At 50.0% G+C, this 17,107-nt stretch overlaps 1 protein-coding gene across 2 annotated transcripts; it reads right to left on the bottom strand.

Moving 5' to 3' along the window:
* Positions 1–10,713: 10,713 nt before the first annotated feature.
* On the bottom strand, positions 10,714–16,085 carry MBL2 (mannose binding lectin 2). Of its 2 annotated transcripts, none has more exons than XM_078434473.2 (5): positions 15,958–16,085; positions 14,040–14,214; positions 13,511–13,627; positions 12,077–12,151; positions 10,714–11,166 (listed from the first exon to the last, which is right to left on the bottom strand). In XM_078434473.2, exons 2-5 carry the CDS (start codon positions 14,203–14,205, stop codon positions 10,793–10,795), a joined length of 732 nt encoding a protein of 243 aa, XP_078290599.2. In that variant the 5' UTR covers positions 14,206–14,214; positions 15,958–16,085; the 3' UTR covers positions 10,714–10,792. The 2 variants fall into 2 exon arrangements, with proteins under 2 accessions (XP_078290599.2, XP_078290600.2); XM_078434474.2 differs by having other exon boundaries at positions 15,934–16,060.
* Between the last annotated feature and the right edge of the window lie 1,022 nt (positions 16,086–17,107).

Here is a 17,107-nt window from a genome sequence, read left to right as displayed (position 1 = left end):
TCGAGATGCTCTATAAGTAGATTAAGAATGAATAGGCCATAATAACACCTGTGAACCGGGGCAATAGGGAGCCGTCTTCTGTGCAGTCCCCAGGCTACTCAGACACTCATCGTTCAGGCGAGTTGTCTGCGATTCTTAGGCCTGTCAATGGCTACTAGCAGGTATTTTGTGGTAGATTTTACTGATTTTCACCAATATTTCGATACAAGAGGCTCTATGAAGGCAGGTCTGTGACATGCGTCACTTCTGGGTAGACACAGATGAGGACCAGTGTCCATTTCCCAAATGGCCTCCCTTCTGCTGCCGCCATGATCACAGAAGCATTGGCGGATGTAAAGTCGTGCAACCCAGCATTCTGGAAGCCTGAGCGAATGCACAGAGAACAACTATCCTTGTTGACCCAAGGGGATCACTTGGATCCACTTGGACTCTGAGTGAGATTTGGGGGTTGTTACTGCAGCGCTCGTCGCCCACCCTTATCCATGACACTTTGAATATTAACCTCCTTGCCCCCCATTTACTTAAGCAGTGTGGTCTCTCTCAGACTGCCTGGCTTGAACGACTCTGAGCCACAGAGGGACTCGTGAGGGCCCTGCCTGAGCAAAATCGTACTTTTCATATATTTTAGTACCTTGACACAATGAACGGAGTAAGTAAATGAAAGAGTTGAGTGAATGAAATCCTTAATTCCTACTTGTAAGTCTGTTTGTAGGGCTGAATAAAGTGTTTTCAGGATGTTTCCAGGCCCTTTGATCTGAGGAAATAGTGCTGTGCCTTCACCACCAGCCTTTCTGCCATTTTATGATTTCCCAGAACATGGCATTTCGGGTGTGAGTGACTGGGCCCAGGCCAGGGTCGGAAGGTCAGGTGGAAACCTCAGGCCAAGCAAAGGTACTCTGTGACCGGAGGGCTGGGTCAACACAAGAAGAGGAGGAAACACCTGAGCTGGGTTTTGAGCAAGCCCAATGCCTGGCCGCCCACATGCCTGACCTCCCGCCCACTCACCCAGAGAGATGTGAGTTTTCCAAAGACGCGATCCCAAGACTTTTGAGGAGCTCATCAAGTGATTCCCAGGCTGTTAGGAAAGTATAAACATTCTAGAACAGTGAGAAAAATTACTTTTAAAAATAATGAGAATGGACCTGGTCATCTTATGTCAAAGGGTGTTGTATAACTAAGCTAATTTGTATAATACTGACAGAGGGATAGACAGAACAATGTAATAACCCACAAAGTCCAAACCCAGGTCCGAGGATGCACATGTATACGAGTATTTCATCTACACATGATAAAAATAGAAGACCGAAATAGTAGGAAAATAGTGACACTCAATGAATAATGCTGAGTTAGATGGTTTAACACTTAGATGAAAAATAAAATCAGATTCTTTTAGTTACATATAAAATCAAAACCAGAAAAAAGTGCAAGCGATGATTTATATAGTCTTAGAGGGGACAAGAGCTACCTAAGAATGACGTCAGAGGGGCACCTGGGTGGCTCAGTCCGTTGGGCATCCAACTCTTGATTTCGGCTCAGGTCATGATCCCAGGGTCATGGGATTGAGCCCCGTGTTGGGCTCTGTGCTGAGTGTGGAGACTGCTTAAGATTCTGCCTCTCTCCCTTTGCCCCACTCCCCTGTTTATGTGCTCTCTTTCTCTCTAAAATTAAAATTGAGGGGCGCCTGGGTGGCTGTCAGTTAAGCGTCCGACTTCAGCTCAGGTCACGATCTCGTGGTCCGTGGGTTCGAGCCCCGCGTCGGGCTCTGGGCTGATGGCTCAGAGCCTGGAGCCTGCTTCGGATTCTGTGTCTCCCTCTCTCTCTGACCCTCCCCCGTTCATGCTCTGTCTCTCTCTGTCTCAAAAATAAATAAACGTTAAAAAAAAATTTTTTTTTAAATAAAATTAAAATTGAAAAAGAAGAATGATGTCAGAAAAGAAAGCCCAAAACAATAATTTTGATACATCAGACCACACAAAAAATTACATAAAACTTTTCTGCCAAAAAGTCAAACCCAACATACATGAAAATTAAAAATGTTGATTTATTTGCAAAGCGCATAATAGGAAAAACAATAAGAAACTGATGAGTAAGTAGGAAAAAAATGGGATAAGAATGAGAAGCAAAAATCCAGTAAAGAAGGAATACTGATGTCCAATGGTATTGAAATGTCCAATAGTATTAAAATGCACAATCTTAGTAGTAATTAAAACAACTAAATTCAACAACAGTAAGTGCCCAAAAATCTATGAACTAGAATTAAAGCTATATTCAAAGGCCAATATACTTCACTTCCATTATTTAAAAAAATTTTTAAAGCACGAACTGAAAATAATTGAACTAAGTGTTCATCTTTTTATTTTTATTTAAAAAAAATTTTTTAATGTTTATTTTTGAGACAGAGAGAGAGACAGGCAGAGTGTGAGCAGGGGAGGGGCAGAGAGAGAAGGGGACACAGAATCTGAAACAGGCTCCAGGCTCCAAGCTGTCAGCACAGAGCCCGATGTGGGGCTCGAACTCAAGAACTGTGAAAGCATGACCTGAGCCAAAGTTGGACGTTTTAACCAACTGAGCCACCCAGGCGCCCCGTAAGTGTTCATCTTTTTAATTTTTTTTAAAGTTTATTTATTCTTGAGAGATAGAGAGAGAGAGAGCGCAGGCAAGGGAGGGGGAGAGAGAGGGGGAGACACAGAATCTGAAGCAGGCTCCAGGCTCTGAGCTGACAGCACAGAGCCCGGTGCGAGGCTCGAACTCAGGAACTGCAAGATCATGACCTGTGCCGAAGTCAGATGCTCAACTGAGCCACCCAGGCGCCCCCCAAGGCCATAGGTTCTTATGTGAGCAGGAAGCTGGACATGTCAGGAGCGCGAGGCAGGGGTAGACGTTTTCCGCACACCGTCTCAGATCCCTTGGTAACAACCACAGGGCTAAACGGCTTTCAGGGTCTCATCCAGGCCGAGGAGGAGGCAGTTGATTAGTTTTGTCTGCCACCAACATGGGGGAGGAGAGGGGCAGCCTGCGTGCTAATGGTTGCCATTCTTGCCTTAAGAGAACAGCGCTCTGCAGGCCCTGAGGGAGCCCCACATGAAGTCTGCCCCTGAGCCCCAACAGCGAGCCAAGCAAGGGCCCCCCCTGGGACCTCTGCAAGGATCCTGGTGCCTCCATCAGCTGGGCTTCCAGCTTTGGGAGAACAGCATTACCATACAGATTGACAGGCAGCAGGACGGCACTGTCTTCTCTGTCTGAAACCTGCAGGAGGTCCCCCATCGCTGTGTGCTGGGGTGCTCTGCTGGTGCCCAAGGGCCCCCCCCCCCCCCGGGCAGTTTCTCAAGCCTCCTGACTTACAGGTCCTCAGCCTGATTTTGTGGGGTCACCACCAAAATCACAAGTAAACCTCCCTGCTGACAGTGGATGGGGGGGGGTAGGCAAATGGGGGAATAAAAAGCCTAGGGCTTGATTCTTTTTTTTTTTTTTTTTATGAAAGGAATATTTTGTTTATTTTGTTTTTTATTTTTTAATATGAAATTTATTGTCACATTGGTTTCCATACAACACCCAGTGCTCATCCCAACAGGTGCCCTCCTCAATGCCCATCACCCACTTGCCCCTCTCCCCCACCCCCCATCAACCCTCAGTTTGTTCTCAGTTTTTAAGAGTCTCTTGTGGTTTGCCTGCCTCCCTCTCTGTAACTTTTTCCCCCCTTCCCCTCCCCCATGATCTTCTGTGAAGTTTCTCAGGATCCACAGATGAGTGAAAACATATGGTATCTGTCTTTCTCTCTATGACTTATTTCACTTAGCATAACACTCTCCAGTTCCATCCACGTGCCTACAAAAGGCCATATTTCATTCTTTCTCATTGCCAAGTAGTATTCCTTTATATATGCAAACCACATCTTCTTTACCCATTTGTCAGTTGATGGACATTTAGGCTCCTTCCATAGTTGGCTATTGTTGAAAGTGCTGCTATAAACATTGGGGTACAAGTGCTCCTATGCATTAGCACTCCTGTATCCCTTGGGTAAATTCTTAGCGGTGCTATTGCTGGGTCATAGGATAGACCTATTTTTAATTTTTTGAGGAACCTCCACACTGTTTTCCAGAGCGGCTGCACCAGTTTGCATTCCCACCAACAGTGCAAGAGGGTTCCCGTTTCTCCACATCCTTGCCAGCATCTGTAGTCTCCTGATTTGTTCATTTTAGCCACTCTGACTGGCGTGAGGTGGTTTTGATTTGTATTTCCCTGATGCGGAGTGACGTTGAGCATCTTTTCATGTGCCTGTTGGCCATCTGGATGTCTTCTTTGAATGAAGTGTCTATTCATGAATAGAAGTGTCTATTCACATCCTCTGCCCATTTCTTCACTGGATTGTTTGTTTTTCGGGTGTGGAGTTTGGTGAGTTCTTTGTAGATTTTGGATACTAGCCCTTTGTCCAATATGTCATTTGCTTGATTCTGATTGGACTGGAGAGAGATACCCAGAAAGTCCACAGGGAGCCCCGTGAGAACTCCACAAACCCACCCTCCAAAGGGCTAGCAGTACAGTCTCGTCCTTGTTGGGATTCTGAAATTGCCCTGGACTCAGAGATCTGAGACGCAGACAAGGAGGAGGGTGGGGGTGGCCCCCGGGTCCTGCCTCGAAGAACTCACAGTTAGGTTTGGAAATGAGACAGACGCACAGACAAGGATTAGAGAATTACACTAGTACTAAGGGCTTGCCGGACACCTGTGGTTACCCAGAGGGAGTATGGCCCTCTGGATCCATCTGGATCTGGCCCTAAAGGGTTAGCGGCATTTAGGAAAGGCATTCAAGGTGGGGGTAGCAACCAGGGCAAAAGGGGAGGGAAGGAAAGGAGGAGCGTCCTGAAGTTGCAGGCAAAAGGCTCATGAGGCCCCTGCTCCCAGAACTTACTACACGATTTCTCCATTTCTCCGGGTTTGCTAGCCCCGTCTTGGGGACAGCCAGCAGAGGGCAGCGTGATGCCACAGCCCCGGGGAGCACAAAGCCGCTAAACTGGGCAAGGGAGGCCGTGCCCACATCCACATTCCAAAATAAGTCTGGCCGCTTCTCTCTTGGGTTCAACTTGGAGCTGAGTCAAGTTCCAGAGAAGGGAGTCTGGCCACACATTTGCAGGGAGGACTGAGATTCAGTCATTCATCTGTTCATTCATTCGTTCATTCAACAGCCACTGAATGTGTACGCGGTTTCCAGCCCTTTCGCAGGCCCTGGGACTGCAGGGGTGGATGATACGGTATTGCGACAGTCACAGCGGCGGCAAGAAGAAATGTTTGCGCGGTGCTGACTGCAGGCCAGGGCCGCCCTAAAGTGCCTTCCTTGTATCAGGTCATTTATCCCTCACAACAACCCTGTGAGCTGGATACTATTATTATCCCGGTTTCACCAAGAGGAGGACCAAAGGCACAGCATGTATGTGACTTGCCCAGGGTCACATGGCCACAGAGTGGTAGAGCCAGGGTTTGAATCCAGGCCATCTGGATCCAGAGTCTTCCTAATGGCTTTGTTGCACAGATATAACTTGAGCAAGTACATGGCTGAGGTGAGTTCAGTGACTAGGATTGCTAACAAGAAAATAAAAGGGAGCATTGTAATGGTGACGGGGGTTGAGGCAATCTAAGATTCAGTGGTCAGATAAGGACTTAGGCGGAGAGATAGTGGTGACAAATGATCCAAGACCTGGCAGGGGAGGAGGATCATATTAGCATGTAGACAATCTCTGCTGAGTCCTAGGGGCCCCAGCGCATAGCTCAGGGCCACTCGTGGACCATTTTTGTCCGGGACCAAGCACCCACACGCCTCAACCGGAGCCCTAGGGACCCCCTGAGCCAACGCTCCTCAGTGAGGGGTGTGCAGAGAGAGGCCTGGACGCAGGCTGGGGGGAGCCCCCTAACAGCTGGATGCTGGGTCTTTCAAGGACTGGGTCTGTTGGCTTCTATTTGATATTCACACACTCGCACAGGCACAAAAATATGTATAAACACCCCCAAATCCATGTGCACACAATTCCCCATTCAGAGTCTCACCTGCCCAGTGCCTCGCCTTCTCTGAGCTCCCTAGAGCTGTTCCAGGCCCAGACCCACTCCCTAAAGTCACACCCTGGAAAGTAAGACCCTGGAAATGCATAGGGAAGGATTGGGGTCAGAAGTTGCTTTTCACTAGTGGGGCATCGATCACTGAAGGAGATTATTTGGACTCTGACAATATGCAGTTAAGCAGGACGTCTGTCACTTCATGAAGGGCCTGCAAGGAATGGAGAATCCCTGGCTTCCTGGCTCCAGGCCTCCGTGCAAAGTTGAGGTACAGGCAGAAAGCGCTGTAGTGATGATACTTCTTGGGCCAGTGAGTTTCATCCAGATCACCTAGGGATCTTGAGAAAATGACAGATGTCTGGAACTTTGATTCACCGGATCCAGAGTGGAGCTGAGATCCCATGATTTTGTCAAGCATTCCAGGCAGTTCCGCTGGTCACTACCCTGAAAAGCTGCACGAAGTGGCATGAACACTCTGTCTTGCAGGACAGGGCACGCTGGACCTTGGGTTGGCGCAGGCCAGCCTAGCCCAAGGCATTGGTTTAGCAAATAAATGGCTACTTGCATCCCCCTTCTTTAGAGCACGGCCCCTGTGTTTGGCTGGATAAAGCACTGTTCCACAGTTGGGGACACTGTCTCCTCCCCCACACAGGCTGCTACCGGGGTGGGGAGCACTCCTTCCCAAACTCCTTGCCCGGAGCTCCTCCTACCTTTCCAGCACTTCACCAGCCACTCAGGGTCACAGGACAGCATCGCTTTGCAAAATCCACTTCCCAACATCTCCAGGTCAGGCCCCACAGTGACATTCAATCCTTCCTGGTTAATGAGAAAAAGGAAAAACAAAAAAACAAAAAAAAAACCCGATTCCCGGCAGGCTCCAAACCACAGATCAGTTACACAATCATGAGCAAATAACCTTCCAGGTCAGAGGCTGTCTCCATGACATGTGGTCCGACTGACCCCTGGTGCTGGTCGATCTCTGACAGCCACAGAGAAGGGAGGCACGCTGGTCCCAGGCAGGAAGGGGATTTGATGAATGTGAAAGCCTGGTCTTCGGCTGGTACCCCAAGTCCCCAGCTTTGGCTTGGGCGTGGCTAAAAGTGAGAACAGCAGAGCGGTAGAACTCTGAAGAAGGACTGTCCTACAGGCCCTGCGATTCCTGGATCTGGAACTCAGGCTGAAGCCTGGGCCTTGAATGTTGTGAACTTTTGTAGTTGTTTTCATTCTGGCCCAGGAAACAAGTCACAGTTACGTTGGTTGTGTCCAGTCTTCCACAGGAGACCATTGACTTACAGATGTAATTTAAATTCAAAGTTCCCGTCCTGAAAGCAAGGTGTATTTGTCCTTCTAACTTACTCAGACTGGCTTTCAATGGACTTGAGAGATGGGTGGTAAGTGTTTAGGCTACAATTCCTTTGGACAAAATTGATTGACAGGTAGCAAAAGCTGAAAACAGTTCTCAGGCCCTACGACTTTGCGCTCAAAATAGGCCCTGCAGATCTGAACCTCTGTGTAACCTTTGATTCATCCAACTTTCCAGAGGAGAAGCCATTACAGACCAATTTACAGATAGGAAGACTGAGGGCCACTCGGTGCATTAGTCAGGGAGCTGACCTCAAACCACAAGCTCCCGGTTCCAAATCCTGAACCTCCCACCCACCAAGCGCCTCTCCTTTAGCCCTAACAGGGCACACAGAGAGTCAGGCCTCTTTCCTCCCCCAGGCGTGACCCCAGGGTCAGGGCCCCGGCTCCCCAGAGGTGTGAATACCAGCTTCGTTTCCAGGAACACTCTGATGTATGACCTTCAGGTTTGTGCTCCTGGCATGAGTCAGCAAAGGAAGATTGCAGCTTGGAGAAATCTCCCAGTTCCCTGGTCCAAAAAAAACCAGCCTGGGAAACGCGATGGCAGAGAACAGACATCAGAACCGACAACAGGGCTCGAGAGGAATGTGCTGCCTGAAGCCTGTAAGGTCTGTCCCTCGTGTGAGAGAGATCAACGACTGCATGCTCCTTAGTAAAGGAGACTGCCTGTCCTCAGCCCTTGAATGAGAGGGACTGTCTGGCGAGTCACCGCAAATCCATAATTTCCCTCTTGTTCCAGGTCCTGGGAAGCCTGGAGAATTGCGGTTTCTATCTTTGGACTCTCATGAGAATCCTAGATCTTTTTTTTTTTTTTATCAGTGTTTAAACGTTTATATCTTTTTGAGGGAGAGAGGCAGAGAGAGAGGGGAACAGAGGATCTGAGAATCAGGCTCTGTGCTGACAGCAGAGGGCCTGACCAGGGGCTCGAACTGACGAACCGTGAGATCATGACCTGAGCCAAAGTTGGATGTTCAACCGACTGAGCCACCCAGGTGCCCTGAGAATCCTGTATCTTTAGATAACTCCTCTGAGCTAACTTGCACGGCACCCCGCTGCCAGCTGATGAGGTACAGGGAGCTGGGGCCTCAGTTCTAGATCAAGGGAAGTAGGGCAGCAAGGGGTTACCTTTAGAGAGGAGCTCTGAAGAGACGACCAGTTTCTAGATCAGGGAAGAACAAGCGAGGAAGAATCCTAAACGGGATGGAAGAATCTGAGCTTGTCCTGTAGATTTTTATTGCCTTTCCCTGAACTAAGGAGGCAATCAGTAGACCCTGGGAAACAATCCATGGGAAGTACATGACTATACCTTCTACCACTTTCCAGCTGGACACCACTGGCCTTTATGCACAGTATAAACAAAGGGTAGACACGATCCCCACCCCCTTACGTAAAATAGAAGGAATTACCTAATGGTTACCTGTCCGTTTTCTCATTTTTGTCTCAGCCATGAGAAAATCCGGGTGTGACTTTCATGCCTGCTGATGGGAATTCTCTTGTTTGGAGCTGTTCTATGCGTATCTTCTTTCCTTCTCAAAAGTTTCTGGTCTTTCCTTTTTCTATTTGCCATACCTGTGGTTCCACATGTGCCTCTAAACTGTAAGCACTTCCCGTTCTTTTGGTAAGCAGTGTGGATTTGCACTGAAAATAGAGACCTGGTCTGCTCTACACCACGAGAATATTCTTCTCGGTGCCCCCAGGTACAGTGTCTGAAGAAGCGCCTTACTAAAAATTCAGTGAAGAGCTAATCCTTAGAGGCAAGGACCCAATCCTGCCACCCTCCCCCTGCCAGTGCCAATGAGGCAGTAAGTCCCCTCCCAGCGATCCCCCCCTGCCCTGATGGTCCTGCTCGCCTGGGAGAGAACCCTACCCTCTATTCACTTCTCAGTGTCCAATCCTCTCATCTATTTGGTAATTCTTTGCTGTACCCGTTCAACAAATACTCATCCAACACTTACTAAATATGAGGTGCTCTCTCTTGGCAATTCAGATACAAAGAAAGCTCATTTTTACATAAATATTTCAGTAGGTTAAAGTGGCCCTTGGTCCGTTCGTGAAATATTTTCTGATCTCATTTTGTGAATGGCATACATTGAAGCTGGAATTCACTTTCCTTCCCCAGTTTGCTGCATGGGCTCCATATAACCTCAGCTCCACCTACCCCGAGGTTGCTGGAAACCAGTCCTGGTCATGAGCAGCGTTGCTGGCCAACAGGGCAACAGAACCCTGCTCGGAGGGAGGTTTTACTTGCTGACTGGGTGCCTCTGCATAATCCGACAGGGTGGCACCCGTGATCTGGATGACACTGCATAGTTTGACAGGGTGTGAAACTCACCTTTGGGGAGTTTTCCTCTTGTCTCCATAATAATGGATGGTGTGGACCCATGTTAAGGCGAGGATGTCACAGAAGGAAGGGGGTGCTGAACATGAAGGGATTGAGACCTGCCCTGTGGAGAGGGACACAGCCTGCCTGGCCTCCTCCGTGATGCTGGCATACATCACAAAGTCAAATCATTGTCCTAAAAGTATGCAGGGAGGGAAGGCTTCCCTTTGTCCTCAAGATCACCCTAGTGATGATAGGGAGGCCACGGCCGGTTGGGCAGGGTGAAGGGACTCCTGGTCTAATCCTTGTTACCGATGCGGGACACCGCCGGACATTACACTCTGGTGGTGAAAGATTTCCTGGTGCAACTCACGGACAACTAAAAACAGCACCTGGGGCACCTGGGTGGTTCAGTCGGTTGAGCGTCCGACTTCAGCTCAGGTCATGATTTCGCGGTTCGTGGGTTCGAGCCCCGCATCGGGCTCTGTGCTGACACCTCAGAACCTGGAGCCTGATTCAGATTCTGTGTCTCCCTCTCTCTCTCTCTCTCTCAAAAATAAATAAACATTAAAAAATAAAAATAAAAACAGCACCCACGTCAGACAGGGCTGGCCTAGCCATGGGAAGGCACGTAGGGCAGGAGAGCTTGGCAACATGCCATAGTGGTAACATGTGGGGGAGAAGGAGCTGGGTCTCCCGGAGGCTGAGGTCTACTGCTCTGATGCAGACTGGCCTCCACTGGCCGCCTTGGGAGGCTGCGGTGTCCTCACTGCAGAAGGAAGGGTGTGATTTGGCCCTTTCCATGGCTGACTCTGACCCGATGCTGTGCTCTTAGGCAGGACAGAGGGTGTCCTTCACTACAGACTGGACCAGAAACCCTCGAGCCCGGCTGTCAATTTCTTGTCACTTCCTCATCCCCATAAGCATATCCCTTTATTTCCCTCCTGTCAATCCATCCCCCTGAAGGAATGAGTCAACACCGTGGTGTGCGGTGGGGAAATGGGCCATGAATTCTCTTTCAGAGCAGCAGAGAGCTCAGTGGGAAGCCAAGGAGGCGACCTCCTCCTCAGGCTGGGAATTCACAGACGGCCAGGAAGGAGGAAGAGCAGGAAATGTCATTCCAGAGCCCGTCCTGGAGGAGGATCACACAATCCTCCCCGGAGCCGTGGTCGTTAGGCTCATCCCTCTTCCAGTTGCTATAGGCAAGCCTCCCTCCCGTCACGTACATAAACCGGCCTTCAGTCACTTCGTCCGTGATGCCCAGGAAGGCAGGGCTGCCGGCCATATCCTGGATGGCTTTATTCTCCTCAGCGTTCTTCGGCGTGGCCACGGTGGCCTGGAGCTCGGCGCACTGGGCCTTCACTTTGGAAAAAGTCATTCTTTCACCGTTGGTCACGTAGAACTTCTTCCCAGGTGTTTTGCCCAAGGAGAAGGCTTGCACTGAAATCACAATGGAAGGGATAGGTTGACTGGGCTTGGAGCTCGGCCCAGGAAACTAGGCGAAAAGCCCTTCCCTGGGAACTCAGGACTCCGAGAAATAGCCCCGTGTTCAACCATGGGGTCAGATCCTAGTAAGGGAGCACTCCTCAGCTGCAGAGCAAGCCCCCAGCAGAAAGCTTGCACTCTCCTGGGACATCCCGCCCTCGAGAGGAACGTCTGTATAAACCGTCCCAGTACAGGGGACTTAGGGAAGGGTGCTTGGGCCACCCTGCCAGGCTCGGGCACCAGACGTGGATGGACTGCCATCTGAGACCAGGGATTGCTGGACAAAGAGCCAGGATTCTGGAGGCGCAGACCTTCACATGCAATCCTTCCTCTGTTACTTCCTAGCTGTGTGACAGCGAGTGAATTACCTACACTTCCCGGACCTATTGTTCCTCACCTGTAAACAGAATGGGTATAATATGCACAAATAGGGCCACTGGGAGGATTGAATGAAACCATATTACGAGATAATGCTAACCTAGCGCAGGCCGCGGTGTGTGATAAGTGTTCATAAATGTTAGCTTTCGGGCACCTGGGTGGCTCAGTCAGTTAATTGTCCAACTTCAGCTCAGGTCATGATGTCATGGTTTGTGGGTTCGAGCCCCATATCAGGCTCTGGGATGCCAGCTCGGAGCCTGGAGCCTGCTTCGGATTCTGTGTCTCCCTCTCTCTCTCTGCCCCTCCCCTGCTCAAGCTCTGTCTTTTTCTCTCTCTCTCTCTCTGTCTCTCTCTCAAATATAAATAAAAACATTAAAAAAAAATTTTTTTTTAAATGGTAGCTCTCGTCTACCCTCCCCGAAACCTAGGGCATTCTGAAGAAAAAGGTGACAGCCAAGAACACACTGGGGGCAGAAAACAAGCTTACACTTTTTGACATGGTCCAGTTCCGATTTCAGTCTCCTCATCTCTGCCTCCAGGTTGGCCAGCTTAGTCTCCACAACTACAAAGCAATAGGGAGAAGGGTATTTATTGGGAAGAGGAACCCTAAATTGGAGAGGAGAGTATTTTGCCAAAGCAGAGTGGGGGAGGAGAAAGCTTTACTGAAGAGTATGCTTATTCTAAAAAATAAGAAAACAAAAAGAAGCAAAAAACCCCTGCATTCCTGCCTTCTGAGATATTCTTAGTAGCTCTTGTAAACTGTGACTCAGAACTAACAATAGTAATAATAATAATAGCGATAATAATAATAATCAAAACTTGTAGGGGCGCCTGGGTGGCTCAGTTGGTTAAGCCATCTGACTTTGGCCCAGGTCATGATCTCATGGTTCGTGGGTTCGAGCCCCACGTTGGGCTCTGTGCTGCCAGCTCGGAGCCTGGAGCTTGCTTCAGATTTTGTATCTCCCTCACTCTCTGCCCCTCCACCACTTATACTCTGTCTCTCAAAAATAAATAGACATTTAAAAAACCTTGTAAATTATTATGGCTCTGGATCCTGTTGTTCACATATTGCTTAAAATGTTGCAATATTATCATTATTTACAAGAAAAAGCCCAACTCATTATTCTCCTTTTTGATAACTTTTTCTTAATCATTCTCTTTCATTTCTTATTCTAGGCAAACTTCTTTTTTTTTTAATTTTTTTAAACGTTTATTTCTGAGAGAGAGAGAGAGAGAAAGAGAAAGACAGAGCATGAGTGGCGGGGGGGGGGGGGCGGGCAGAGACAGAGGGAGACACAGAATCCGAAGCAGGTTCCAGGCTCTGAGCCGTTAGCACAGAGCCCCATGCAGGGCCCGAACCGACAAACCGTGAGATCGTGACCCGAGCCAAAGTCCTACACTTAACCGACTGAGCTACCCAGGTACCCCCAGGAAAACCTCTTAATACTTTTACAATTTTGATGGGCCAGCTGGCAGATATTAACAAGAGGTCATCATTTTACTTTTGTTGTCACCGAATTTACTTCATTTTACCCTGAACGGGGGTTGCCACGACATTCCCCGGGATTCAGGGGTCCTAGGATACCCACCGTTTCCACGCCACGCTTTTGACGATAGACATAAACCCCACTCTCGAGAGGACATCGTTCCTGCCTGTCAGCCTGGAGGCACTTGCAGACTACATCCGCTGAGGAAGAGGCAGGCCCGTGTCTCACAGAGGCCTGGGGTTGGGGGGGGTGACCCGGCAGGATTGGGAAGGCTGCACTCAGGCAGCACGTTCACAGAAACACGTGTGCTGGATGGGCAGGAGTCGAGCGTCTTCCGATGGGGCAGCAGGAAAAGGGCCACCTCCCACCTGGCCCAGGAGTCCCCAGGGTCCCGGGTTCCCTAGGCCCACACTGTGCTGGGGTGAGCTCCTTACCTGAATTGTCTCCACGGTCTCCTTTGGTGCCCTTTATTCCTGGAGCCCCAGGAGGCCCTGTGTTTCCTGGAGGCCCCATTTTCCCCGGAGGGCCCTGCAAGCCTCTGAGCCCCTGCCCTGTTGTAAGAGGAAAGAAAAGTGATCCAGGGCTGTGGCTCATTCCCTTTTTCCAGAAGTTCAGTTCGATTTACAATGACCCCAGAAAACCTCCAGTGAACCAGTGGTGACCCAAGAAAAAAGCTCTTCCTGCATTCCAGGGGACAGCCTGTCCTCCGGGCCAGCTCCCTGAACAGGCAGGACACCTGCTGACTGCAAATAACCATGCATCACGGATTCTGGGGTGGAAACGTGGAATCCTAGAGAACCAGAGAAGCATCTTTGCTTTGGAGAGAATGACCTTTCACAGGAATGATTCTGAGTGAGTCACTACCCAGCACGATGACAGGTGAGCCTCGTCCTGTCTCCGCTGGGTCCCTTACGGGGAACAGTCTGGTGTTGGGGGTAAAGATTTAAGCAGCCTGTCCTGTACCTGGTTCCCCCTTTTCTCCCTTGGGTCCATCTCGTCCATCTCTGCCTGGGATGCCACAGGTGATCGCTGAGCAGGTCTTCAGGGCATCCTCGGAGATTTTTATTTCTGAGCTGGATGCTGTCAGCATGCACAGAAGGAGGACAGGAAGTGATGAAGACAGGAACATGGTCCTCACCTTAGAGTGGAGAAAGTCAAGGAAAATAATTCTGTCTCATCTTGTTCAGTCAACCTTTGCTATCACCTCTGGTGCGCTGGACCCTGTGTTGGGGGCAGCAGACCCAGAGGGGACTATTATAGCCCTCGGCTCTGAGTTACTCTCACACCACAGGGGAAACACACAAGTAAAAAGTCGTAGAGGTGTTAAAACAAAGGTAATGTAACAGAGTCATATACACAAGCGTAACACAACAGGGGCCCATTCTCCCTGGGGCTCCAGTGCCCCTGTGGGCTCAAGCCTGGGTAGGTTAGGCCACCCTGTGCATGAGGGCCCATGGGATCTGGAAATCACAAATTAGCCCCGCTCCCAGTGGCCTGGCAAAGGCAGAGAGCTGATCGCCTGTGTGAGCTTTGACTCTCTTTCTTGACTCCCTTGAGGAGTCTTGAGGGCCAAGGGAACCTCATTTTCCCTCTTCTTCCCCTTCCCATGGGCGCTAAAGGTAGACAAACTCTAGCAGATGACATGAGGCAGGACCCAGTTTATGACATCTGTTCTCTCATTTCATGTAAAAAGTCCGTCTTTCACTCCAGGCCCCATCCGCCCTCAGGATCGTATACAGCTGTTTCCCCCACAGCTTGTCAATCATCTTGTAGCAAGTGTCTCTTTTGTGACAGGCACTTGGTGGGGGCTCAGGACCCAGAGTGCCCTGAGGCAGGGTTCTGACCCTCAGAACAGAACCTCTTTCGGTCCTCGATCCTGGCCAGATGAGACGGATTTTCTCCTTCCTTTGGCTTGAGGTTTTCCACTGAGAGGTCACGTTTGCCAGCCAGAACCCAGGCTCCTAAAATTTCTGTTCACGCTGGAGCTGGCATGCTGTCCGCTCTGTTCCTTCTCCTGGCAGGGTCCTCTGCATGCTGCCCAGACGCCTCCCCAGCTCTGTGCCCTAAACCCACCTCCAGATTCTCATCCAGCTTTTGCTCAAGCTGGCCCCCTTTCCAGGAAACCTTGGCAGCCACTGGGCTGACCATGGGCCTCTCGAGGCTCTAATCCCAGTGCCCCCGGGCCTTGCTCCCTAACTCCTGAATCTGCCCTTGCCTTCCCTGGCCTGTCAGCCGCCTTAACCCTTCCCTTCCTCCAGGACTCAGTGAGAAGTAATAAGTTGGAGGAGAACTTTCTTTTTTTTCTTTTTAAAATTTTTTGATGTTTTTATTTATTTCTGAGACAGAGAGAAACAGAGCATGAGCAGGGGAGGGGCAGAAGAGAGAGGGAGACACAGAACCCAAAGCAGGCTGCAGGCTCTGAGCCATCAGCACAGAGCCTGACGCGGGTCTCGAACTCACGGAGGGTGAGATCATGACCTGAGCTGAAGTTGGATGCTTAACCGACTGAGCCACCCAGGCACCCCTGGAGGAGAAATTTCTTGATCACATTCTTCTCCTCCTTTCCACTTTCTATCTTTTTTCTTTTCTTTTTTTTTTTAACTTCCCCTAATTACGCTGGAGGCCAAAGTCAAGGCTTAAACATGCTGCTGGCGGACACACCCACTTCCATTCTTCTCTTTGGCTGGAAAGACCACCCTTTAGTTCACAGAAGGTCAAGTGGACCCTGGAAGGATTCAAATGCCCCAGGTCAGCTGGAGATAGAGGCCCCGAGTGGACCTGAACCCCCCACCAAAGTCCCTGCCCGGACCTCACACGATCAAGTCGAGTGGCCAGACCCCTGGCCCGGGGCCTTTACCTCTGTCCTCCAGGAATGACTTACTAGGGCCTCCTCAAAGCACTGAGGCTATGGCAGGGAAGCAGGTCCTCCAGCCCAGGAACGTCAGGCCCAATTAACCTGGTGACCAGGGACAGTGCCGGACTGGCCTTCAACCCCAGATTAATAAACAACTGTCCTTAGAGCCGCTGTGCACTGGGCAGCTCTCCAGGGCTGCTGGTGGGGTCGGAGGCTCAGCACTGGACAGCTCACTACTTTAATACCCTAAAGTCCTCCCTCCGTTGCCCCCTCCCATGCTCCCACCCCAACAGCTCCACCCCTCTGACTCTCCAGACTCACAGTCTAGCCACTAGTTTCCTCCAGATATTCATTTCTAGAAGAGACACCGTTAGACGCTCTACCAAGCATGTGACCTCACGCGTATGCACACGCACGTACACACACACCTACGTGAACAGGCACACACCTCTGTGTCAGCTGCTCTGACTAGTTCATCCTTCCATTTGTGTTAGGTTTACTGCGGGGGGGGGGGGGGGGGGGCGGTGGTTAACCACTGAGTCCCCTCATGCCTCCCTTTAAATGTCATCTTCGGGGGCGCCTAGGTGGTTCAGTCGGTTAAGGGTCCAGCTTCGGCTCAGGTCATGATCTCACGGTTTGTGAGTTCGAGCCCCGCGTCGGGCTCTGTGCTGACAGCCCAGAGCCTGGATTCTGCTTCAGATTCTGTGTCTCCCTCTCTCTCTGCCCTTCCCCCTGTTCACACTCTCTCTCAAGTCTGAATAAACGTTAAAAAAAAATTTAAGAAAAAAAATGTCATCTTTGGATGAGGCACCCATGTCACAGAGGGAGCCACAGGGGAGGAAGTATTTGTAAATCACTCAAGTTCAAAGTTGAATGCGGGCACTTGCACTGCTGTTCCAGCCTAGGACACTTCCCTCTACCTCTGCATGACTGTTTGTTGTCATTCACATTTCAGATTAAATATTATCTCTGGAGCAAGGGCTTTCCTTTACCATTTAATTTTAAGTGGCCACTCTATCGTGTCTTCCTGGTTTAATTCTCTGCCTATAATTTCTCTCCCCGTAAAACTGTCTTGTTTACTTAATTGTATACTCCTTGACCACCGCACTCCTTTAGAACAAGAACTTCTCCAGAACGGGGGTGTGGTTCTCAGCTGTTGTGGCCCCACCCAGAAGGG

This window comes from Panthera onca, chromosome D2 (genome assembly GCF_046562875.1).
Source record: "Panthera onca isolate mPanOnc1 chromosome D2, mPanOnc1 haplotype 2, whole genome shotgun sequence".
Lineage (NCBI taxonomy): Eukaryota > Metazoa > Chordata > Mammalia > Carnivora > Felidae > Panthera > Panthera onca.
Note: the sequence above shows the minus strand (reverse complement) of the source record. Positions and strands in the feature narration are given on the sequence as shown.